This window comes from Oratosquilla oratoria, chromosome 2 (genome assembly GCF_046742065.1).
Source record: "Oratosquilla oratoria isolate Oo_2021 chromosome 2, ASM4674206v1, whole genome shotgun sequence".
Taxonomy (NCBI): Eukaryota; Metazoa; Arthropoda; class Malacostraca; order Stomatopoda; family Squillidae; genus Oratosquilla; species Oratosquilla oratoria.
The window spans coordinates 73,277,797-73,304,911 of NC_134778.1; the positions used below are offsets into that span (position 1 = coordinate 73,277,797).

Consider the following 27,115-nt stretch of genomic DNA (forward strand, 5'->3'; position numbering starts at 1 on the left):
CAAACACAGTATGGTGGGGGGGTTATCAGGATGGAAAAAGTGAGAAATGAAATGAGGAGAGCTGGAGTGAAAAGGGAGGTGACAGGTAGGACTGATGAAAAAAATACTAGGATGGTTTGGGCACATGGAAATAATAAATGAGAAAAAAACTAGCAAAAGAATGTGGAAGGTAGTGGTGGATGGAATGACCTTAAGTGGAAAACTGAGAATGAGATGGATGTATGGGGTGATGGGGGCCTTGAGTAAAAGGGGAACATCTGGAAAAATATACAAATTTAAATCTATGATAAACAGAAAACAAGACATAACCTAAGTTGCAACCATACATGAGTTTGAAGCTATGATAATTACAGGTAAATGCAAGTATGTAAATACATACATGTATGTGCTTTCATTTACCATATCCCTTCCCTTCCTCATATGATGAAAATATTTTAAGCGGGAGATGAGAACAACCCATTCACAATCTCCCACTACTCACTCCTATTCTTTGCCTTCTCTTCTCTGCTTGATGGACACTCCCCCATGCATCCAAGATTCCATCTAATCCATTCATCAACTTCATTCTTGGTCATCCTCTAAATTTCTATCCATTTGTCTTTGCCTTCTGTACTCATTTTGCTAATCTTCCCATATGCCTAAAATGCCTCAGCATAATAATGGGAAGAATTATTTGGTTTAATGTCACAATCACCCTTTATCAGGAGGCTAGGACAGTGCCTTTTACAAAGGACTTTTTAGCATGGAACATAATGAACCATGCCCTTGGTCCAACTCACTGGGGACAGGGTTCAAACTGTCTCCACTTCAACCTCCACCGCAAGTATTGATTCTCTAGCCCATTCAGCCAGCAAGCATACATAGGAAGAACAAACCACTTAAATCAAACTGGGAACACAAAAACATGCATATGTGCCAACAGTTAACAAAGTATTACTGTTCCTTCTTCCTTCCTTCAAACAAAATAAAAAGTGAGGCCATCATATAACTACATACCTAAACACAAAAGTGCCATCACAACCCTTTCCCAGCAGCTCCTGCGGATCAAAGACAATTTTTCCGACACGAATGCTACCATCATCCAGTTCTTCTGCCATGGCGGTGACAACTGAGGATCCCCCAGAACTTTTATTGGAACCTCTTGACCAAGTTTGACGTGATGACATTTCTCTACTGAGGCGAGCATATTCCTGGGCCTGGATGTTTCAAAGCACATACATACAAAACTTAGTACAAAAAGTACATAATTACTTCTCAGACTACTCTGATGAAGACAAAACTAGATGAGTAAATGAGAAATCTAAAAAGATACACAACAGAAAATTTCTATATTATGAAAATATTTTGAAAGTGAGAGAAGACATTGATATGAAATGAAGCTACTCAACACAATTAATAAAGGTCTCATATCACTACAATAAAGAATTGGGAACAAATGTATGATCTAAGGTAAATATCTAGGTTTACAAACATTGGAGATAAGTCTTAAAAGGGAGAAATTATTTTATTTAATTTTTGCCTCAATTGAGCAGTACTGACCTGTTGAGTATATTGGATATTGTATGGCAAAATCATAATACAAAGAACAATAAGAGAAGCATGAGATTGAAAAGGAGCACTAGTTTTCATAGTGGGGTGTTGATCAGATATTCATTGTAAGACAGCTTTGTAAGAGCACATGTGAGAGATGGAAGGATTTGTACTTGTTTTTGTGAATCTGGAGAAGGTACATTAAGTAGAAAAGAAAGGAATAAGAGATTACAGAATGTATCAAGTGATAAAGTATTAATGGACTATGTAGTGGTATCCAGGAGAAGAGTAGGAAGAGTTCTGGATGTCTATATTCTTTGGAGAGAGAATGGAGGAATATCAAATAATTTTGTAGTGAAGATAAGTTCAGTATGGAGGAAAGGTGTAGAAAGATGAAAAGGGCAAAAGGTAAGGAGGTGCTCAGAGGAAATTGTTTAAATGAGAAGGAAAAGGAGCAGAAGTACAAGAAGCTGAGAGAAATGTGGGAGGTGGTAAAAGATAGAGTAGAGGTAGGAGTGGAGGAGGAATTGAGGTGTTTCAAGGAGGGAGTGACAAGTTGTGCAAAGATGGTATGTGGAACAAAGAAAATGGGAAGGAATCAAAGGAAGGGTAATGATTGGTGGGATGATGAAGTGAAGAAAATTGTAGAAAAGAAGAAGCGAGCATTCAGGGATTGGCTGCAAAGTAGGACAAGAGGAACTTATGAGAAGTACAAAGAAAAAATAAGAGAAGTAAAACATAAGATAAAGGAGGCAAAATTGAGAGTAGATGTGAAATGGGGGAGGAGTACAACAGAAAAGGATGTTTTGGTAGGAAGTTAAGAAAGGAAGGGGAAGTGTATTTTAGAGAGCTGTTGAATGCGGAGGAATAGAAGGAGGGATTGGTGGTGGCAGTGGGAAGCACTAAGAAAATGACAATGATGGGAGAGGAAAACTGAGGAGATATAAGAAAAGATGAGGTACAAGTAGTTTTGAAAATGATGAGAGTAGGTAAGGTACCTGGGATGGATGGGTGTCATGCAGAGTGTCTAAGGAAAGGAGGTACAGTAATAGTGAACTGGTTAGTGAGATTATCTAAGGTCGTCAATACATGTATATCAAAATAAGTAAGCTAGACTGACAATTTTTTTTTTTTTTGTAAATGGTACTGTAAAAACAATCTGTGCCAACTTTTATGGAAAGCCATTGAAAAATGGAAAAACAAGAAATTGAATAATTTGATGACTTTCATTTTTCTTATATCTTTGTAACAGAGAAATTGTGATTTGTTGACTTTTTAGGAAATGAGAAGCTTTGATAAAGGTTATCTTGTTAACTTATTACTCTATGTCTAAAAGGTAAACTACACTGTATTTTTCTTTATGAATACACAAAATTTCATATAATTGTATTGCTAAAAGCTATATTTTCACTCTTAGCAACATAATTCAACAAGACAATTTAGACAAAAGTATAAGTATTACATAAACAAAAAATAATTTATATAAAGAAAGAAGTTTCTGAGTTATAAGCATATATGACAAAAATACTGTTAGTGAGATATTGAGCCAAAAAGATAAAACAAAAATTTTCACCCTCTGCATGAAAACACTATTAGCAATGTCCCCTAGAATACAATGACGCCTACATAGGTCTCATGAGCCCTGAGTGGGTATGTGAGGATGCAGGTGTCAGCATCCTGATTATATTTATTTTGTAGTTGTAGCTGAGTGACCCCCATATTGTGGTAATAAACATTCTATGCAAAAGAGACCAAGTATAACAGCTGTAACTCTATATTTTATAACGTGTGTATTGTGATACGTCATCGTGCACACAAGTATGTGACTCATATTGAAGAAGTTAAAGATGAAAAATGCATAGATACTGATAGATTAGATATCATAAATGAAGTGCAGCATTAACATTATTTTATCCCAAAATTTTTATTGGGTTTTACCAGGGCATTACCCCAATCCAGAGTTTTGTTTCACTAGGGATAAGCTATCAACACTTTAGCAATACACAGTGAAATGTTACTTTGCATTTCTTGCCTTCACATATAACCATTAGTATATCTTGACAGACATAAGATATACCCTTCTAAAATTTTATATAAGAAAAACATCAAATGTAAATGGAGGACTGGAGTAGTGCCTCTAAAGAAGAAGGACACATATGTGATCACTAGATAGAAGAGATCTTGTAAGTAAAGATGGGAGGGCTGGTCATGGAAGTAAATTAAGAAAAAGCACATGCCGTAATGATGTGAAGAAATACAGTTTTCCATACAGATGTATGAATATGTGGAGTAGCCACCTGAGGCTGTTACAGCCCAAACATGCCCCACATTACCTAGCCTAGCCCATTCATCCATAAGGTTTACTTTGAGGTTGTACCTATGACTTGTATCCTACTTTAAACATTTCATAACAACATAAATTACTATGTGTATGCATTTAGTGAAAGAACTGGTGGTGGGACAGCAGTGACTATGGATACTTGATATTAGTTACCAGAAGTTGGCGGAACTATTTTGTAGCATTTCCCATTAGGATTCAAGCTGAACATAAAAATTGGCTTAAAAGTAGATTTCCAAGACTGTAGCACCAAGACACTCTTAGATTTCTGTATAGACTTTTATGCTAAATTACAAGGGGAAAAAAGTAGGAAAATCACATACCTGTTTATACAGAAGAACAATGATTGCAGCAAAGCCAAACATAAGAAAGATGACAAAGATGTTCAATATATCTGAGAAAACCCAAGCCCAGGACATCCTGATTCCAAGCTGCATCCATTGAAGAACATCCCTAGACATTAAGAATGTTGTGTTCATACTTAGGACCTGATGACAGCCATCTGTAAATGAGGAATATTACATATTAGTATCCACAAAGATATGAAACTTAGTCATTATATCTTATTGTTTTTGAGTATACATACATACACCAGAGAAAGGAAGAACAAGATAATGCAGGGGTGAATATATATACAGTATATTGTGAGTATCAAAAATAGAGAAGTATTAGTGAGACATGGTGGAAAAAAGTAATGAAGGGAGAAGGCAAGTCATGGGTGTGAGTGGAAAGTAGTTGTGAAAGGATAAAATGATGCAGCCAGAAGGGATTTCTCTTGTCTTCTCTAATTGCTCATGAATGGACAAAGGGGGTCAGTAATGTAATGAAACAGTGTGGATAAACAAACTTCAGTTATTGGGCCATACTGTGGAGGTGCTGCATCTTGCTGCATTGCTTCTGACCCAGGCAGTGGGCAGGGAGGAAGAGGAAGAGGAGGAGGAGGAGGAGGAGGAGGAGAAGGGGGGCCACTTCATCTATGTGATGGTATGCTCCAGATTTGAAGGATTTAACCATATATGAAAACAACTGAACATCTATCACATTTGTTTAACCAAAGAACAAACCACTTGCACTTACCCCAAAAATGTTCATTTTCAGTCCAATCTGTCTGGACTCCTGTGCTGGACATGACAGTGTCTTTGGTCTTATTTTCATATGTAATACCAAGGGGTCTTATACGATCATTAACCTCCGAAAATTCTCCTGGACTTAACTTGGTTAAGTGTGTATCTGTGCTTTCAGGCATATTGTAGTAACCTGTAGAAACAATATAACTACAATAGAGAAATGACATCATATATTTTCTTACTACACCACCAGCTCATTTGTTCTCTTCTATTTGTTCAATTTTCTTACTTCTAACTTAATCATTCCCTTGATAACATGTTTTTCTAGCCCTAAATATTTCAGAATCACATATTAAATGCTAACATAGCATGATGATTTTTTTTTTCTTTTAGTCAGTTTACCAAGTACAATGGTTGACTTTGAACAATATAAACAAATGACTATATAAAGAAACCTAGCTGATTATACTTAATTTCTGCCTATAAATAGATAGACCAAGTACAATGACTTACTTTGAACAATACAATCAAACTGTAAAGAAATATAGCTGATTCAATTTAATCTTTATCTATATATAGATAGACCAAGTGCAATGGCTGACTGAACAATATAAATAAATGACTATGAAAATAAACTTAGCTGATTATACTTAATTTCCACCTTTTTAAACAAACCTTAACCTACACACATCAACATACACAACAAAAAATAGATTTCTTGAACATCTGTACAAAAATCCCCAAGGTAATTCTTTCTCAACCTACCTAATACAATAACATCTGATTTACTCTTCTCTTCATCACTATCCTTTTTCTTTTTGGGTCCTGGGGAGATGGTTCCTTGCTTGCCTTTTGGTCCTTCCAGCAGCCATTGACGTTGCTTTGATATAGTCACGGTGTTTTCATCAACCAGTGCAGGAAGGACATATGTACCCATTTTGCTCTCACCTACATACATTGTTGGACTGAAAAAAAACTCTTGTTAGTTCCACAAGCACACACATGTACATAAATCAAAATGGCTGTTTCTCCTTATGAAGGAAGTAACCAGCCAAGGTGTGCATCCACCCTTCACCTATTTGTTTTCCCCTTTTATCTTAGATGAAAGGTCATTTCTGCCCCTCACCCATTGCCTGGGTAAAAAGCAATATGGCAAAATACACACATTTTCTTTTTTCTTTCTTTGTTTCTCTGGTGGCTGTCAGGCCACACAGCCCTTCACCGCTTTAACTATGCCTCTCCAGACGGTCCTGTCTTCTGCTAATTCCCTCCAGTCATCTCCTGGTGCTACTTGCTCCTAGTCCCTCTTTATTCCACCTACCCATCTCTACCTGGATCTCCTAAGTGGTCATCTGCCTTGTACTACACCTTCTATAACTTTTCTTGGTAGTATGTCTATATCCATTCAGGCACTGTGACCAGCCTAACTTAATCTTCTTCCCCACACTTTGCACTGTATATACTATATATGGTTGGCCTCTTATATCTCTGATTTCTCAGCTGTGCCTACATCTCCAGCTACCTTCTTCGTTATCATACAATCATATACTGGTCTGAGGATTCTTCTGAAGATGTTGTTTTCAAAGGCTTCTATTCTCCTCTCTTTGCTTTGCCAGTGTCCAGGTCTCACTTTCACATAAGACAGATGGCTTTATTTATTATATGTTCTTAGCTTGATTCTTCTGCTAATACTTCTACTCTTCATCATTGATGATAGGGCATAGCAAAATACACATGTTACATACATACATATACCAAAAGGTTTTTTCCCTCTTATAAGGGAGGTAGCCAAAAAAAAAAGGTATAAAAACCACTCCCACCCATTCCATCCCTATCACACTCCCTTCCCCTCCACCCTCTTATCTTGGCACCTCCTGGATGATGGGTCATCCCTGCATCTTGCCCACTGCCCTGGGTCAGAAGCAGTGTCACAAGACAGCACATCCACAGCAAGGCCACTTCATCAAATCAGTGACCCCCTCCCAGATCTCCGTCCCCTCATGCAGAAAGGACAAGACGGGGAGACATTAAGAAATAAAATTACTAGTGTACTGGTTGAGCTGTCCTCAAAGAACCCTCTCTTTAATTCCAATTCTCAGCAGGAGGAAAATACAAATAGGGGAATTCCCTGTGTTCAATTCATTGATTCAAATTATCTGATACTACCAAGTCTACACTTCATTACACCAGGAACTCCCAATTAAAAACCAACAACAGTCAATAAGTCTGTCATCTATGTCAAGTTTTTTGAAGTGTTCTACCTACATGACCAGATACTTTAAACATAAATTAGAATAAATACCCAAGACAAACCAAAGTTGCATTGCACAAACATCATAATAAATAATCCATTTAACCTTATAGTGAAATATACAAAGGCAAACCACATTGCAAATATAATCTATTGGATATGTATGGCAGTAAACTATTTGTACTAACTTTAACTTAATCAGCGGGGCATCCTCTCCATGACGAGAATGCCAAGAATTTTCTGTTGTTTCTTCAATGAAGTGGCCTAAGGTTTGCGGAGCAACTACTGTTAAAGGCACTGACAACAAGGCACCTGAAGGTAGAAAATAGACATTTTAGACAAACTTTAACAAGCGTCCCATGCACAGTATAATTATGTATACAATTTTGCTATCATCCATGTATGCAATACATTAAACACCTGAAAAGTTTGTGCATACTCAGTTTGTAGAGAATAGCTTGTGGAACATATTTGAACATTAATCTTGAATAATAAGAGAATTCTATTGTCATTTTCATTCAAGGTAACATCACAAGTGGAAAATAAATTTCAACATCAGAAAAAATTACCATCATAATTCAACAGGTACATGGCAACCAGAGGAGATTCAAGGTTCAGACTCCATATCAGAGAGCCAGTTTTCTTGTCAACTGTCAATATTGAACCTTCTCCAGTTGAGGTGTAGTGCACAAGATCTGGAAATTTAATAATTTCAAATTAACTTCATGCTAAGCTAAACATTTCAGCTACACAAGAGCCTTATTCATGACATGAACTTTTCCTAAACATTTACAGGAAGAAATATATCAATTGTATACATTATAATGCACAAAAGAATTAACCCCTCTTATATAAGGGTTTGGCAGTCAAATCAGACTTCCATACTTGTTCACCTTGCAGTGACCCCACCTCAATACCCACTCCTCTAAGAAGCAGATTGGGGAACACAAGAGGACATGTAGACAGTTCTTGTGGTCAGACAGATATGTGAGAAGTATTTGGGGGAAAAAAATCATAAGTATCTGAAGTCATATATGGCAATGAACCAAGGAATGGATGTGAAAGTAAATCATAAAAGAGACAAATATGTTTGAGTGAAATGAAAAGTGAAAAGAGGAATAGATATCTGGGAATAAATGCAATGCTATGGTTGTGTGAAGGAGGGATTATATTCAGAGCAACTGAAATTCAATAAAAGTACAAAGGATGGCTGTTAAACTGAAAAGAGAGTGCAAAAGACAAGAGTGAATGTAAGGAGATTGTGAACTGATGAAATGACACTGCTCAAAGGGATGTTTTGCCCATCTGCTTCATAAATGATTTGGAGAGAACAAGGTGGGGGTGGGGTTGCGAATGATGAACTGGTGATAACAAACCACCACTGGTTGTCAGGCACCTACTGTGGGAGCTCCAGGCCTCATTGCATTGCCTTTGACCCAAGCAATGGACAATGATACTATCCCAGAGCTGCCGAGATGGCAGGGGTGGTTAAGTAATCTTTCAGTGAATATGACAAGGGTGGGAACACTTGGCCACCTTCTTATAAGAGGGGCAGGCCCTTTGGTATTGATACCCATGCATCAAAAATTAAACTGAACCCAGACTACCTGAGTACAGTACAATGCATACTACACCTCACAAAAACAGAAATCTTACCATACTCCTTGATAGGTGCAGCAGCTGTGGTGGAATAATCATAATAACTGATATTCCACTTTCTGTTATTTCCAGAATCAAAGAGGATGATGTTGTAGTGAGTACGGCCAATATAAACAGTATGCTTTGATGGCTTTGGGCACATGTGGCGTATATGGTCTGTACCAAACACAACCTGCTTCACTCCAGTTTGAACATCAACACCAACCCAAGAATCAATCTTTTTCCCTGCAAAATAAGAGGACATCTATTTTAAATACACTTGGTAAAAAAAAGTAAATGTACATAAAGTCAATACGGGCAGCATTTTTTTTAAAGCCAAGATTATTCTTCATGTAAGTGTGTGTGTGTATGTACATACATACATATACCAAGGCTTTTTCCCCCTTCCAAGGGAGGTAGCCAAAAAGGGAAAGGCATAAAAACACTCCCACCCATTTCATCCCTAGATACACTCCACACCCCTCCCACCCTCCCTCTCATCTGAGCACCTCCTGGATGACGGGTCATCCCTGCACCCTGCCCACCGCCCTGGGTCAGAAGCAGTGTCGCAAGACACAGTACATCCACAGCAAGGCCGCTTCATTTAATCGGCGACCCCCCCTCTCCGTCCCCCTCTGCATATAAGGCGAGGACGGGGAGAAATCCCTTCGGGCTGCGTCAAAATTTACTCACACATACTACCCCCCCGCCTATTCCTCCTCATGCAGTCACAACATCATCCATATACAACCATTCTCCACTCACCTCTGTCTTCCGTCCTCTCCCTTCCTTCCTCAACAGACATTCCCCTCTTCCCCAAAGCCCCCTTCACCCCATCCATCCACCTCATCCTAGGACGTCCCTTCATGTTCACTCCCTCCACATCTGCCTTCCATACCTCTTTTACTAGTCTTTCTTCACTCATTCTTTCCATGTGTCCAAACCATCCTAATATTCTTTCATCAACCCTATCTCCCAAATCCTTTTTCACCCCTGTTCTCCTCCTCACCTCCTCATTTCTCACTCTATCCAGCCTAGTAACCCCCACCATACTTCTCAGACACCTCATCTCAAACACATTCAAACTCCTTCTCTCTTCTTCTCTTATATTCCACGTTTCTGCCCCATACAGTGCTGTTGGCACAATCACTCCTTCATACAGTCTCCTCTTCGCATCCATTCCCAAATGTCTATTCCTCATTACACTCTTTAAACCACCAAGGCATTTACTCGCTTCTCTCAATCTACATTCTACCTCCACCTTCACTCCACCTTTTCCTGCTACACTTGCACCCAAGTATCTAAAACTATCCACTTCCTCCAGTCGCTCTCCCTTAATGTTCACTTCCAGTCTACTGCCACTTTCACCCCTTGTACATCTCATCACCTTACTTTTACCCACATTTATCTTTAGCTTTCTTCTATCACATACTCTCCCAAACTCTGCCACCAGCTTCCTCAATCCCTCCTCTGACCCTGCCACAAGCGCAGTGTCGTCCGCAAACAACAGCTGGCTCACCTCCCACTTTTCTCCATTTTCTTTAACCATCTCCAATCCCTGACCCACTACCCTAGCATTCACCTCTCGCACCACCCCATCCATGTATAAGTTGAACAGCCAGGGCGACATAACGCATCCTTGACGAAGTCCCACCTTTACTTCAAACCACTCACTCTCTCCATTTCTAATCCTGACACATGCTCTACTACTCTCATAAAAACTCTTGACAGCTCCCAAAAGCTTTCCTCCTATCCCATAAATCTGCATAACCTCCCACAGTGCCTTTCTGTCTACCCTATCATAAGCCTTTTCCAGATCCATAAAAGCCCAAAAAACATCCTTCCCCTTTCCTATAGCTTTCTCACATATCTGTCTTACCACAAAGATCTGATCTACACAACCTCTACCTGTCCTAAATCCACACTGTTCCTCACCAATTACTCCTTCTGTTCCTCTCCTAATCCTCTCAATTAAGATCCTCCCATAAGCCTTCCCTACTACACTTAACAGGCTAATCCCTCTGAAACTACTACATTCACACTTGTCCCCTTTTCCCTTGTAAAGAGGAACTATACAGGCACTTCTCCAGTCCTCCGGTACTCTACCCTCTCTCCAGCAAACATTAAATAACCTCACCAACCAGTCCACCATCACTGAACCTCCCTTTTTCAGACATTCTGCATGGCATCCATCCAGACCAGGTGCCTTACCTACTTTCATCATCTTTACAACTGCCTTCACCTCATCCTTCCCTATTTCTCCTCCATTCTCCTCACTCATCACTCTCATTTTCTTCGCATTTCCCACTGCAACTATCTTTCCTTCCCTATCCTCCTTCACATTTAGCAACTCCCTAAAATATTCTGCCCATCTTCCCCTTACTGCCATCTCTTCCATTATCATCTCTCCATCTGTACCTTTTACCTTTTCTTCCCTACTTGATTCGCCTCCTCTTCCTCTCTTAATTTCTTTCCAAAACATCTTTTTATTACTTTCAAAATTTTCTGTCATACTCCTACCCCATTTCACATCTGCTCTCCTCTTTGCCTCCTTTACCTTTTGCTTTACTTCTCTTTTCTTTTCTTTGTACGTCTCATACGACTCCCCCGTCCTCTTTTGTAACCAATCTGTGAATGCTCGCTTCTTCTCTTCTACAACCTTCTTCGTTTCCTCATCCCACCATTCACTACCCTTTCTTCTATTTCCCCCTGCCCTTCTTGTTCCACACACCATCCTTGCACACTTTAAGACTCCCTCCTTGAACCATCCCCATTCCTCCTCCACACCCATCTCTGCTCTATCCTTTACTCCCTCCCACTCCTCCTTCAGCTTCTTTTCGTACTCCTTCTCCTTTTCCTTTTCATTCAAGGAGTTCACTCTAAGAACCTCCCTACCTTTTGTCCCTTTCCTCTTTCTCCATCTATCCTCCACTCTCAGCTTACCTTCCACCAAAAAATGATCTGATATTCCCCCACCCTCTCCCCTTAGCACATGTACATCCTTAACTCTTCCTATCATAATCCTATTTACCACTACATAATCCATTAGCGCTCTATCTACCACCCTTCCCTCCACCACCCTCTCCCATGTGTACTTATGCTTGACTTTCTTCCGAAACACTGTATTTGCTATCATCAACTCTCTTTCTAGACACATTTCCACCATCAACTCTCCACTACGATTCTTTCCTGGAACTCCACACTTCCCAACCACTCCATCGATTGGACCATTTCCCACCCTAGCATTAAGGTCTCCCAGTGTGTGTGTATGTATATATATATATATATATATATATATATATATATATATATATATATATATATATATACACATTACACAAGTCTTCCTCTCGGCTCACTCCATTTCCTTCTACATTCTACACTCTTCACTTTCTCTCAACTTCATCTGCATTTCTTACACATTTTCACACATCTCATATCACCAATACACAAACTTAAAACTAAGCTAAACAGAACCAAGTCCATCTAACCAGACTTAGTTGCAACTATCACAAAACACATATTCACAAACTGTTCAGCTCTGGCAACAGACATGACCATAACAATCTGAGGTAGAGGATCACTGGAGATAACCTGAGAGGGTGATCAGCTTCCTCCACAACTCGCACACACCAAGAGCTACCCAATAACAAGAACAACACAGATACTCATAAAAATAGTTGTTTCATTAAACTAAATGTAGAATTTCAACTTACCAAAATAGAAGATGCCATCTGAAGAACGGCAAGGAGCATTGGATACCAACTGAGGAATTGTGAAAGGAAGTTTCTTGAGTGGATCCTGTCCCTGTCCAATTGTGTATCTATATAATGAACCATCTTGAGGATTGGGGAAAAATTTTGGCCTGTATGTATGAATAAAATAATTGTAAACTATTAAAATCTGTCACTATGCTCTTGAACTTTTTTAATTATTGTATTTGTACCAACTAATTAGCTCTTCTGGCAAAGTGAGGTGGCACAGCAAGAATGAGGAACAACTTCACTTCCATTATGTGTTTACCTTTCAAACCTACCCGATTAAAACATTTATCCCTGGTCCATCCCTCAACAGGTCACCACCTTAGCCTATATATTCTTCAAGTGTCACCCATGGACATTTTCTTTTGGTTAACATCCTCACTAAATTATTACAGCTTATTTCTTTTCCAGTGCCACTGATTCATGTATGCTCTGCAGATATCTACCCTCACACCTTTTTCCTATACTTGAATCACTGCAAATTGGCTTGTCTCTTTCACCAAATCCAATTTGTATCCCATTATATTGTATATACATCAATGGCCTTTTCTCCTCTTGCAAGGGGGTTGACCATATCAATTTTTTCTTTATTCTTTACAGGTGAAAAATACGAAATGGGGTTCCCATCTTCTCACCCTGTCTCAGTCACATTTTAAGATCTGCATATGAAAAAAGTGGCAGGATATTAACTATTCTATTCTATATACCAAGGGCTTATTCCTGCTTACCAGGAAGGTAGCCAAAGTCAAAAGGCATATACCCACTCCCATCCACCACCCTTTCTCCCCTCTCATCTTAGCTCTTCATGGATGATGTGTCATTCTGTATTCTGTTCACTGCCCTGGGTAAGAAGCAATGCAGCAAGACATACCAGTAGCACATAAACAGCAAGGTCATTTCACTTAATTGGCGACCCCCTTTCTATTCTCTCATGCAGAAAAATAGAAGACAGTGAGAAATCTTTTCAGGCTATGTCAAAATATCATTTACACACAACCACTCCCCAAGCCCCCATCCCCCACATTTTCCCTTCCTTGCATCACAGTATCATCTATACACAACCATTCTCCACTCATCCCTATCTCCTGAGAAGAGAGAAGGTGATCAACAACACTAATAAAAACAATAACATAAATTACAATATTAAGAAGAAGTAAAAACTTACAAAACTGGTTCTTCTGGGTCTGTTGGGACATTGATCACTGGATCTATTGAATAAAAAGAGGTAGAAAGAGTAATATACATACTGTTGAGACATACATGCAGTAGTACTTGTGTCAAGACCAACCCTGTTTACAAATTAACAAGCTAAAATTTTCAAAATATCAAATGCAGTCCCATTTACCTTCCTGCATTTTCCACTTGATAGTTCCTGAAGATTTTGAGACAGCATGGAGAGCTCCATCCAGTGTTGATACAAAGAGCACAGAGTCATCTGACTCTCCCAGGAGACCAGTACTAAGAATCTATGGATGAAACACAAAGCAAGGGGTTCAATTTGCACACTTACAGATATATATACAGCATATAATGTTAGTTATCAAAACATGTAATTAAATTAAACAAATGGGTCATCTGTAACTATAAGCAATATGAAAAAAAACTTTTGACAGAAAACTATGCCCAAGACTGACAGATTCTACGAAATAGCTTTAAATATTATTTGCAACATATAAACTACAAAGTGATATAAAAATAAATATATATCCATATCCAACTTTCTATCTATTCCTAATACTGCATATCATTACAAGTATATGCACATAAGATTTATATACTGTATATACCTTTCTTTCTTTGCTTACATGTGTATTCAAGTGAATGTAAACCTTCAATCTGATACATTCAAGAACCTTGGTTGGAAGCTCATTCCATTCAATGACAATACAGATGCCAAAATAGTTTCTACCTACTTCTCTATCAAATCTATGGCCTGACAGCTTAAAACTATTATTTCACATCCTGCTAATATTCATTGTGAAAACATTTTCAATCATGATGTCATCAGTTCCCTTTGGAATATCAAAGGCTTGTACTAAGTCCTCCTTGAGTCTTCGCCTTTTAGAAAATAAATTAACCTGTTTTAGGTAGTTTTCAAATTGTGTATGGAGAGCATCCTTATAGGAGACATTTCAGTCATTGATCCATAACAAGGCCAGATACAATACACAAAAACCAACAACAGGTCATAGTAAAAATTGCAAAAGCAAAACCGTCTGAAAGAGGTTTAGAAGTATAGCTTTCCACACAGAAGTGTAGGTTTACGGAACAAGACGGATGATCATGTAATCCAAACCAACACCAAAAATAAATTTACAGAAGTTTGATGAGTAGAGACCCCATGAGCACAGCTGCAACCCTGTATACTCTAACTAGCTAAACACACACACACATGGAAACTGGAGCATACTGGGGGACTATGATGTCAACTACTTAAATGGACACAAATATTCTCTTCTCATCCTCCACAATCACCAGACACCAGCCTCCAGAACCATATCTATAATTACATCATTCACTGCTCCATCAACAAACTGAGAGACAATGCATTGCTGCATGCCAGACCCCCTGATATCCTCTCTCCCTTGAAAGGGCAGAGTCTACCTGGCCAGACTGCGGTGCAGTCACCATCCAGCCCTTCTAAGCTACCATAAGAGGATGGATGACCTTATTGCAGATAATTGTCCAGGATGCAACACTTCACCCCATACTATACAACACATTATGGAAGACTGTACTATACACAATAATGAATGCCAACAACACGATATACACTCCATAAGGGATTTGTGGGAAAACCTTGTTCTAGTCATGGCATTTCTCAGGGAGGTGAGAATGTTCAGCCAGACAATCTAGGGAACACACACACACACACATATACATACATACGAGGCTAGGTGTGAAAAAACTGGAGAGTAGGAGATGGGACCCAACAAGTGTTGCTCCTTTCCTATATACAACAATTAGGTAAATACCTTGACTTGACTTCTCACAGGAATGTCTCCTTTCTGGACTACAGAGTAGGATACCTAGTCCTATCCTCTGTCCCATTTTAGTTGCCTTTTACAACTCAAATGGGAACACTCAGTGGCAGTATTCTTTCTCCCCTACCACTGGGTTCAGTGACATGAACAAGATACATCATTGGTGTAAGCACTGAATCTTGTGGAACTCTGTTACTGCTTTCCATCTTGACATCTTATCCTTTACTACTTTTTTTATGTATCTTTCCTTCAAAAGATCTTTCATCCATTCTAGTAATTTGCCTCTCAGTCCTCCAATGTGTTCCCATTTCCACACAAGTCGATTGCGAGGTACTTTATCAAACGACTTTTCTAGGTCGAGGTACTCAAAGTCCATCCAACCTACAACATCTATCACTTGAGTAAAAGTTTAAAAGATATGACACATGGGACCTTCCAGATCTGAAGCCAAACTGTCAAAATGTTAATCTTTTTCAAGATATTTGGTTCCTTGATCTTTCACAATCCTGGTCAGTGATACCTGCCTATAACTCAGTGGTATCTCCTTATTTCACCTTTGTGAATTGGCATCACATTTGCCCTTTTCCAATCAAGCAGTACAATACCTTCTTTAAATGAACATATAATAAAACTGTCAATCTTGTCTGCTAGTTTTTCCCTACATTCTTTAATTATCCAGTTTGAGATCAAATCAGGTCCTGAAGCTTTTGTCACAAGATAATGACCACTTCCCTCAGTTCTACATTTATATATTCTACACCTGGATTTTTGCTCCCCTCACTTTCCTAAAAAATGTAATTTTCACAGGAAAATTAATTTTTCCCTGATACAAACCTGAGGTACTCCTTACAATAGGATACTTTCGCATAGCGCAAACATTTCTACTGCGAAATTAAAATCCTCACTCTGTGGGTCTGGGCAATGCTTATCCTCAGTAAGGGGCCCCATTGGGGCAAAGGGGGGGGGGGGGGCCTTGCCCTCCACCACAAGTCTCGCACACTATAACCATTCTCTGAGCCAGGTATGAATTAAGCACAAGGTTTGTCAGGCAAGGAGAAGGAACTATTTAGAGGTATCAGGGAAAAATTAATTTTCCTGCGAAAATTACATTTGTTCCGAAGAATACAAACTCTTCGGTACTCCTTACAATAGGAGACTCGGACTTAGGAGGGAAGGAAGTTGTTATCTAGCCTGGGAAACCGCTGTAAGGAAAATCTAGTGTGCTAAGACTATGTTGACCAGACTCCTATACATTCCCCTCACTTTGAAGTGCACCCCTTTCTGTTCCCTGGAGTGGAGACAGACAGGTTATAATCACTTTTGTACCACTGAAGGGCTTGAATTGATTCCCTTAGAATGCTTGAGAGCCCGCGGGTGAGGTAAGGGAATGTAAGAGTATGAGAAGGACCTTGGGAAAGTTATCCCTGCAGTTGCCGAGCCAGAACCTGGATGAGTTGTCAGGGTCGGCTGTGTGCTCTTGAAGAGGGGTATATCATTTTCAGGACTTCTTGGGCGGCCACTATGGGGCCCAAAGATAAGTTCCCTAAAGATTCCCGCATAACTTCTTTGAGGTAAAAGGAAGTGAACGTATTCTGGCTCTTCCATATACCTGCTTGAAGAACCTGGTTGACTGACAGATTCTTTCTGATGACTAGGGAGGTCCCTACTGCCCTCAGGTCATGGGCATTCTGTGTGGTTCATGTCGCAGGCTCTGCGGATGACTTCCATTGTCCAGTAAGAAATGGAATTCTTAGTGATGGGCTACCTTTAGTAGAGATGAACAACCTCTTTAATTCTGGTCGAAGATGTTCGGTTCTCTAGAGGTAGGTCCGGATGGCTCGTACCGGGCATAGAACTGTTTCAGTCTATTCTCCCCCTGCAAACTCGTCTAAGGACGGAACACTAAAGGACCAGAATCTAGGGTCGGATTTGGCAGGATCTTGGTTTTTGGCAATGAATTGAGGCATGAAAGTGAAGGAGACCTCTTTCCATCCTTTGGAATCGGCAACTCTATAAGAGATGGCATGTAACTCCCCTACTCTCTTGGAAGATGCCAGGGCTAGCAGAAAAAACTGTCCTCTAGGTGAGGTCCTTCAGATGTGCCTCTCGGAGAGGTTCGTAAGGGGGACCCCTCAGAGAGGTCAGGACTAATGCCACATCCCGCAGAGGAGAACTGATTTCCCTGGGGGGCATGATCTTTGAAGTGCCTGAAGAGCATGGAAATTTCCGGTGAAAGGGCTAGGACCATGCCCTTCAGAGAAAACACCTGATTTAGAGCTGCCCTATAGCCTTGTACTGCCGAGAGGGAGATCTTCTTGGACTTCCTGAGGAAGTGGAAGGAGGCGATCTCAGGAATGGTGGCTCGATCTGGGACTAACTTCCTGGAGTGGCACCATTTTGCAAAGGCATTGCATTTCCCTTGATAAAGGTTAGCTGAGGAAGAGCGAATAGGAGCGGACATGTCCTCTGCCACTTCTCTGGGAAAACCCTTCTTTAGGAGGATCCGGACCATAGTCTGAACGCGTGAAGATTGAGTGCTGAAGGGTTCTTGTGCCAAGGCCCATTGATGGGTGGATACAGAAGATCTGATCTTCCCTGAAGGGCCAGAGGCTCTTCTACTGCTAGCTCGAGGGCGTCTGGAAACCATGGGGCTTCGGGCCACCAAGGAGCAATCAAAGTTATCCGAAGGTAGGATGCGTGTCTTGCTCTCAGGAGTACCTTCTGGAGCAAGGGAAATGGTGGGAAAGCGTAGGAGTCCAGGTTGTCCCAACTTTGCAGAAGAGCGTCTTCTCCTGCTGCCAGAGGATCCGGGAAAGGGCTGAAATATATTGGGAGTTGGTGATTCCATCTCATTGCAAAAAGGTCCACTAGAGGGGAGCCCCATTTGCTGAGGATGAAGTTCGCTACCTCTCGATAGAGGGACCATTCTGTGTTGATTATCTGATTCTTCCTGCCGAGGTGGTCCGCCCAGACATTCCTCTTCCCCGGGATGTAGCGGGCTTTGAGTGACACCTGGAGATTCTTGGCTAGGTTGAGGATGTCCATCATCAGAAGGCATAGTTCCTGGGAGACTGTGCCCCCCTTGCTTGTTCAGGTAGGCTACTACCGAGGAATTGTCCGACATTATGCCCACTACTTTTCCTGAGACTTGATCCTTGAAGTGACGGAGAGCCAGGAGTACTGCTTTCAACTCAAGCCAATTGATATGGGCTGTCCGCTCGACTGTGGACCAGGAACCGCTGATGTGATCGTCGTTGAGGTGGGCTCCCCAGCCCTCCTTGGAGGCATCGGAGAACAGGAGGACTTCGGGGGGAGATGGGCCGAGGGGCATCCCCATGAGAAGGTTGCATGGGCCTTCCACCAGAGAAGAGAATCCTTGACTTCTTCGGTGAGGGAGATGTGTTGTAGGGGTTCTCCCTCTTGTGGGGCCCACTGAGACTTGAGGAGCCACTGTAGCGGTCGCATTCTTTGTCTACTCCTGGGGATTAATTTCTCTATGGAGGCCATATGGCTCAGGAGGATTTGGCATTGTGTCGCCGTCAGGAACCTGGTCGATAGTGCCTGTGCAACTAGAGAAGCGAGATTCTGGATCCCCTTTTCTACTGGGAAGGACTCCATTAGGGAGGAGTCCAGGACTATACCCAGGTATGTGACTCTCTGTCTTGGTAAGAAATCTGACTTTTCCGGGTTGACTACTGTGCCCAATTTCAGGACAAAGGTTAGGACCATTCTCAGGTGTTCTTGGCATAGCTGGGCGGAATGTGCAAGGATCAGCCAGTTATCCAAGTAATGGAGTAGTTGAATTCCCCTGGAGTGGGACCACGCTGAAACGAGGTTGAACACACTGGAGAAGACTTGGGGTGCTGTGGAAAGTCCGAAGCAGAGGCAGGGGAAGTGGAAGGTGTTGCCCCTGTGGATGATTCTGAGGAATTTCCTGGAGGAGGGATGCACTGGTTTGTGGAAATAGGCATCTTGGAGGTCCAACGACACCATGAAGTCCCCTTCCCTGATAGACGCCCTTACGGACTCTGGGGTGTCCATTCGGAACTGCGTCAGGGAAAGGAACTTGTTGAGTGGAGACAAATAGATGACTGGTCTCCACACCCCTGTTGTCTTTTCTACTAGGAATAGCCCTGAGTAGAACCCTGGGTCCGGAGTCGAGACTTCCTCTAAAGCTCCTTTCTGGAGCAGAACGGAGGATTCCTCCGCTAGGGCCCGCCCGCAAGCCGAGTCCGGGTGGAAACTGCTGACTTGGATGGGATAGGGGGAGAGGTTTGGGACAGTGGGAAAGGGAAGACAATAGCCTGTCTTAATGACTTAGTAGGTCCAGTCTTCCGCCCCGGCCTCTTCCCATGCTCTCCAGTAGAGGGAGAGGCAACCCCCTATCTTGTGCAGAGGGGCTGGCGAATTCCTAGGATTCCTGTGGGGGAGTCCGGAGCCTCTATAATGTTTGCGTCTAGGATCTCTAGTCGTAAAGGGACGGGGCTTTCCTGTCTGCCTTTTCGACTTGGAGTGGAGGGGTAGGGAATCAGCATGCGGGTTAGAAGGGGGGCCCTCTTTAATGGAGCATAAATTTCTCTGAGGAGGGGATCACTGGGGTCTCCTAGGACGGTGTCTCTCCTGCGGGACTCAATGTTGGCCCAAGACGTTAAGAGGCAGGCCGCTTGATGCTTCAGAGCTCTGCTCGAGCTTTCCCATAGAGCCTGGAGGTTGCATTCCCCTTGGGGTTGCAGCCCGGGTAAAAACTCCCTTACTGAAGCCAAGACGCGTTCCAGCCAGGAGTGCACCGCGAGAGAGAGAGCCAGGCCCTGAACGAGGTCCCTGGATTCTCTGCCGGAAAGGATGACGTTTCTTCTGAGCAGTGAATCCACGTCCGCTTTGACAAGCTCTGGTAACCGAGCCGGGATCAAGGCTGCTTAAGGTTTGTCCCTGATGGGAAGTAGAAGCGTTTTTGCTGTTCCACTGGAACAGAGCGCCAGCACGGTTTTTCGGTTGCCCGGTTTGTGAGTGCGTCGGAGGCCTGGTTCATGGCTCGTACCGTCTGTGTACTCCATGGGAGTTGGTTTTGTTGTTTGAGAATTGCCCGTCCTGAAGATTTCAGACTTGAACGTGACTTCCACTTCTTGTGGAAGGCTCAGTTGATTAGCTCTCCTAACTTTAGAGAGGATCTCTGAGCAGGAGGGTGTAACAACCATCGGGGATTCCGACTGGGAATCCTGCGAAGTTTGGTAACTTGCCCTCTCATCCCCGGCACTGTGGACGTCATCGCCGTCGTAGCTGGCGCCTGTCCGGTCAGCGAGAAACACCGCATCTGCAACCTCGTCCCTGATCTCTGTCCTCGTGAGCAAAGGGCATGGAAAGGTCACCGTTGATCACCCGGTTCTTCCTACGGTGGGTGTTATGCGTACTGCGGGATTCCTGAGTAGAAGAGACTAAGGGGCTCTTTGTCTTTGAACCCGGGTTCTTTGTCCGTGCCGACGTCGAGTTTCCGGGATGGGTCGGGGGCAAGCCGCAAGCGACCACATCCGGGAAAAATGTCATACAGGAGCGGTAGCTAGAGGTGGCCTGAGGCGCATGTCCGTCTACGCTAACCGTCCTGGTTGAAGGAAGAGAGGACAACTTGGCCTGAGAATGACTCGAAGTGGACGTTGTACCACCTTCCTGGCTACTACGCTTTGGAGGAGGGACCGTCGAGTATCCGGGATGGGTCGAGGGCAAGCCGCAAGCGACCTCATTCGGGAAAAATCTCGTACAGGAACGGTAGCTAGAGGTGGCCTGAGGCGCATGTCCGTCTACGCTAACCGTCCTGGTTGAAGGAATAGAGGACAACTTAGCCTGAGAATGACTCGAAGTGGACGTTGTACCACTTTCCTGGCTACTACGCTTTGGAGGAGAGACCGTCGAGTTTCCAGGATGGGTCGAGGGCAAGCCGCAAGCGACCTCATTCGGGAAAAATCTCGTACAGGAACGGTAGCTAGAGGTGGCCTGAGGCGCATGTCCGTCTACGCTAACCGTCCTGGTTGAAGGAATAGAGGACAACTTAGCCTGAGAATGACTCGAGGTGGACGTTGTACCACTTTCCTGGCTACTACGCTTTGGAGGAGAGACCGTCGAGTTTCAGGGATGGGTCGAGGGCAAGCCGCAAGCGACCTCATCCGGGAAAAATCTCGTACAGGAACGGTAGCTAGAGGTGGCCTGAGGCGCATATCCGTCTACGCTAACCGTCCTGGTTGAAGGAATAGAGGACAACTTAGCCTGAGAATGACTCGAGGTGGACGTTGTACCACTTTCCTGGCTACTACGCTTTGGAGGAGAGACCGTCGAGTTTCCGGGATGGGTCGAGGGCAAGCCGCAAGCGACCTCATTCGGGAAAAATCTCGTACAGGAACGGTAGCTAGAGGTGGCCTGAGGCGCATATCCGTCTACGCTAACCGTCCTGGTTGAAGGAATAGAGGACAACTTAGCCTGAGAATGACTCGAGGTGGACGTTGTACCACTTTCCTGGCTACTACGCTTTGGAGGAGGGACCGTCGAGTTTCCGGGATGGGTCGAGGGCAAGCCGCAAGCGACCTCATTCGGGAAAAATCTCGTACAGGAACGGTAGCTAGAGGTGGCCTGAGGCGCATGTCCGTCTACGCTAACTGTCCTGGTTAAGGAAAAAATGACAACTTGGCTTGAGAATGACTCGAGGTGGACGTTGTACCACTTTCCTGTCTACTACGTCGTGGAGGAGGGAGAGAATTGCTCGTCTCCTCTGAAGCTGTAGTCTGCCTTCTCTTGTTTTTGGGGGGTGAAGAGGGAAGCCATTTTCTATGCTTGCGCACCTTTTCCCCTGCATGTGCTTTCCTGTAAACATGAAAGTACACGGAACACTGACTATCATCTCACTGAATGCACGTCTCACACGGGGATGAAGGTGAACACTTAAGAGCTATACACTTGAAACACCAAATGTGAGGATCCACTTGGGCTGGCGGTAAGGGGGTGAGACAAAGGTATCTCCCTTCGGCGAAGGCACACAACCCATCTTGAACAACAACAATACTGGAACCAGATTCCATACTTACAGTGAAGGGTAGGATAACCGGTGACGGTTAAGGGAATAATACAGGAAAGGGAGAAGCAATTAATAAATTCCAGGACACAGGATGGCGTAGGGAAATCCCGATGAAATTGAAGGACGACGAACTCCTTAGCGTCCTGGGAGTGAGCTGGCGACAATCGAAGCGGGTTGCTTGATTTTCGGCACACGTAAACATAGAACCGTTGAGTAATTAACGGTTCGCTGCCGCGCTAATAATGGAGTTTGACTGAGAATCGGCCCATTAAGGGGGAAACCGATAAAAACTAAATATGTACTGTATAGTAGAGAGATGTTAACGCGGTCGCTACTGCGAAGAGAATGGTTATAGTGTGCGAGACTTGTGGTGGAGGGCAAGGGCCCCCCCCCTTGCCCCAATGGGGCCCCTTACTGAGGATAAGCGTTGCCCAGACCCACAGAGTGAGGATTTTAATTTCGCAGTAGAAATGTTCGCGCTACGCGAAAGTATCCTATAGTAAGGAGTACCGAAGAGTTTGTATTCTTCGGAACAAGTGCTCTTTTGTGAAGTCTAATTGGAAACTTTCATTCATTTTCCAAGGTGTATTTACTTAATTGTAGTATACAGGAAAAGGAGCATTGCTTGTTGGGTCCCATCTCCTATATTCTAATTATTCATCCTACCTAGCCTCAAATTCATGTACATTCTAACTTAATCTATATCCTTGATTTCCAATCATAGTTAGATTTTAACTCGTGTATTGTTTGAGCTTGGGCTATTACAGGTATTTATGCATCTATTTGGAAAACTATATTTCTTCACATCCTCTAGACACATGGTCTTTCTTAATTTGCTCTCATTACCTCTTAGAGCCCTCCAATTTGTGTGTGTGTGTATCTATTTACCTAGTTGTATCTTACTGTAAGGGGAGCTTTGCTCGTGGTGTCCCGTCTCTGTATCTTGCAGTACTTAAATTGTTCTTAAATCTGTGTATAGTATTTGCACACACTATCATTTTGTCCAGTTTGTTCCATACATCCACCACTTTGTGGGGAAAGCTGTTCTTTTTCAGGTCTCTTCTATAACTGTCCTTTTTTTTAGTTTCTTTCTATGTCCTCTTGTATTTCTTGTATCCCAATTTAGTAAGTCTTCTCTATCAAGGACTTACGTGTGTGTATGTGTGATTCACCAGGGTCTTGGCTCACATATTGGACTCATGATCAATAGCTATTACCCTCCCGGAAGAGAGCTCAGAGATCATATATGATCTCTGATCACAAGAGTTGGAGTAATGACTCACAGCACAGTGATAATGAAATTATTTCAGCCTTGGGCAGAATTTGAATTCAGAGCGCTGTGGTAGCAGACGCAAACACTACCATTGCACTGTCAAGTCATGTGTGAGTGTGTGCCTATGTGTATGCATGTATGCATCAATTGGGCCATATATGAGATCTTAGTTCTCACCTGGGAAGGTAATAACTGTCTATCGTAAGTCCAACACATGATTCATGACCATGGTAAATCACACAGAAGAAGGCTTAAGATAAAGTACATCTTACATGGAAACTGAAGCATACTGGGGGGCTAAGAGGTTAACTATTTAAATGGACATTTTCTTTTTCAAAATGAAGGTACATGAGGGCAGTAGGAAAGGATAAGACATCAAGATAGAGCAATGACCACCAGAGTTCCATACACTTCAGTGCTAGCACCTATAATATTTCAATGTTAATGATGAATAGAACCTATGCAAAGTTTTGCAGATAATGTAAAGACCATAAGAAGAATGAAAAAAAGGACTGTTGCAAGATCTAGGTATTATATTTGCATGGAGCCAAGAATGAAAAATGAGTTTCAATATGTAGATAAAAAAATCAAGCTATTGTCCCTGGTCTCTTGCTGCGGATCTGCAGCCTTCTGGTCATACTAAATGCCGTCCAGAGCCATCCAATTCTAAATTAAGCCATCTTTTTTCATCACAATGCCTTTAAATGGTGTATTCTTCAATTTACAGCAAGTATACCTGGACAGCTTTGGACGGCATTTAGTACGACCCACAGCCTTCAGGTAATCAGCAACAGGCTCCAGATGGGACGGTAAGTCCTGCATTGAAGTATGAGGTGTTCTGTGTGGTAGTTGCATTGAGGGCAGTTTGAATCTGTGGCCAGGTCTATTCTATGTTGATACTATCACAATACTGGTGACCTAGTGCATGTTCTACCACAGAATTAATAATTGTGAAATTACTGTCACTGTGATAGTATGTATTTTTAGCTTACTGTTTTGTAAAAATATACAAGCCATAAAGATGAAACTGATTTCTCTATATAAAATTTAAATCTTACTTGAAATCCTAATTTCCCCTTCATGTGCACATCTACCAGTTGTCAAAAGTTTATCCTAAATCTTAATTTTACAAAACCCATACCAACATTAATATAAGGTCTGTGTGATGAATGGGGAAAACAATCTATAGAAACATAACATACATCTTAGCACTTATCAAAAGTGAGTCATGAACAATGGTTCTATACAGTCATTAAATTAAATTAATGATCATATATACTGAACTGACTACAATTCCAGCTCATATCCCCTCACTTAAAGCCCAGTATTCTCCTTCTGACTAGTTATGGAACTCACAACTACTGCCTTATGTAAGTGCTTGCAACTGCATTCTACTGCAAGTTATGTCATAAAAAGTTGATTTCCTAGGAGCAAGAAACCATGTTTACTCAACTCTTGCATTCTGGGAAAGAAAATAATATCTTCAATCTACCTTCAAAGACAATGCACACCTGTTCTTGTTACCAAAACTGACCACCCAAAAACCCAAATAAGCTCACATGCAGAATATTGTTACTGTAGGAAGTACCATGCAGCAACACTAATAAAGGTAAATGGTAGGGCAGTAAACATACATAGAAAACATATAAAAACAATACATTTGGAAATAGCCTATAATTAATAATTACCCACCTGTTCTCGAATATGTTTGGCTGAACTAGAAACTCCTACTGGAATTGCAACCAGTAGGAGCACCAGACAAATCATGAAAGACATTTGTCTCCCAAGATGACCTTCGCACCTCTTGGGAACACTAAAAATTCTCTTGAGCATCATGTCTATTGTTTCCTACTTCGATTTACTTAATTCAAAGCACACTCATCGAATAAAAGAACATTTATGAAGCATTGTTTCTATCATTCTCGAATATCTAAACTGAACAGTGAGTATCGAAATTCCATACTTCATATTCTCAATCGCTTTGTCTAAGGCATATGAAGTGACATACTGAAATAAAATATGGAGTGTAACTTCAAAACAAACAGTCCGGATATGATTTGAACTCCAAGTAAAACACAGGATGTAAAAACTTCTAGATTACAGTTGTACGTACTACACTTCTAAAGTGTCATTTACAACTCATGGGATATAATTTGTTCATAACACGTTCAGATCACAGAAGAATTGAAGCAATGCTAATTATTTATCGCTCCTAGCAACGCTGAACCTCACTGCGCCCCTTCAACTGCACATTGTTTACTGTGGTACGTGTACTACGTCAGACTAAGTGTGCCATCTATTGAAAAGTTTGGTAACTACGATGACAGAAAAAATATATATACAATGATAATTATCGTATTTATACATTTATTTGTATTTAATGTATGATTTCTTTTTTTTAATATTTATTTAGTGTACAAATAAGAAATATTACTATGAAGTTAATGCATGACGAAATCTCAACTTTCATTACTTCTCCCGAATCGTTGAAAGTACTTCAAAGAAACACAAGATTATTCAAAAAAGATAGGTCATATGTATACATACAAACATATTTCTGCACATACAAATATATGCATGGGTTCAAGACTCATCTGGTTGTTAAATAGGAAAGGACAATGAGTACAAGTCACAAGAAGAATTACAAAGCACAGTTTACAATCACGAAAGGGTTTGATAATCACTGCAACTGATGATTTTTTTCGATAATGTGAATAAGTCAGATTGTCAGTACTTAGTAGGCGATGACACATTTTCAATCAACATAGTATGAGGGAATAAATAATGTTAAAAGCCAAAACACCCAACTTGCGATTTAGATATCAAATAAATATGGAGTGATTACGAGCGTTGACGCAATTTACAAAAACAAAGCTGACGAAATAAAGTTAAAGTTTATGTAATTTCTGTAAAATCCACTTTAAAGATCCACAGTGAATTATTACATAATATGCATTATACCCGCTGTTAGATGAATATTGTCAATACTTGAATTCATAATTTCCTTATCTATATGCATTATACCCGCTGTTAGATGAATATTGTCAATACTTGAATTCATAATTTCCTTATCTATGGCTTCCATTTCTAACATGTTCGATCACCCTTTGATGGATGAAGAAAAATACCAGTACAGTGTCCACTAGATGTCGCAGATGGTGACTAAATGAGACGTAGTGAAGGGACTAAAGATCATCCTACTACAAATAGGGTGAT

At 41.6% G+C, this 27,115-nt stretch overlaps 1 protein-coding gene across 3 annotated transcripts in view; it reads right to left on the bottom strand.

The window, feature by feature from the left end:
* The window catches only part of Ire1 (serine/threonine-protein kinase/endoribonuclease Ire1), a 51,172-nt gene extending 24,999 nt beyond the window's left edge, over positions 1–26,173 (bottom strand). For all 3 annotated transcript variants that reach the window (XM_076210467.1, XM_076210459.1, XM_076210476.1), the window contains exons 1-11: positions 25,592–26,173; positions 13,931–14,051; positions 13,751–13,793; positions 12,541–12,689; positions 8,843–9,070; positions 7,756–7,881; positions 7,375–7,498; positions 5,701–5,900; positions 4,946–5,125; positions 4,192–4,370; positions 997–1,196 (exon numbers count right to left, since the gene is read on the bottom strand). In XM_076210467.1, the coding sequence (XP_076066582.1) occupies positions 997–1,196; positions 4,192–4,370; positions 4,946–5,125; positions 5,701–5,900; positions 7,375–7,498; positions 7,756–7,881; positions 8,843–9,070; positions 12,541–12,689; positions 13,751–13,793; positions 13,931–14,051; positions 25,592–25,735 (1,694 nt within the window). In that variant the 5' untranslated portion in view covers positions 25,736–26,173. The remainder of the gene's footprint in view (positions 1–996; positions 1,197–4,191; positions 4,371–4,945; positions 5,126–5,700; positions 5,901–7,374; positions 7,499–7,755; positions 7,882–8,842; positions 9,071–12,540; positions 12,690–13,750; positions 13,794–13,930; positions 14,052–25,591) is intronic.
* Positions 26,174–27,115: the final 942 nt, after the last annotated feature.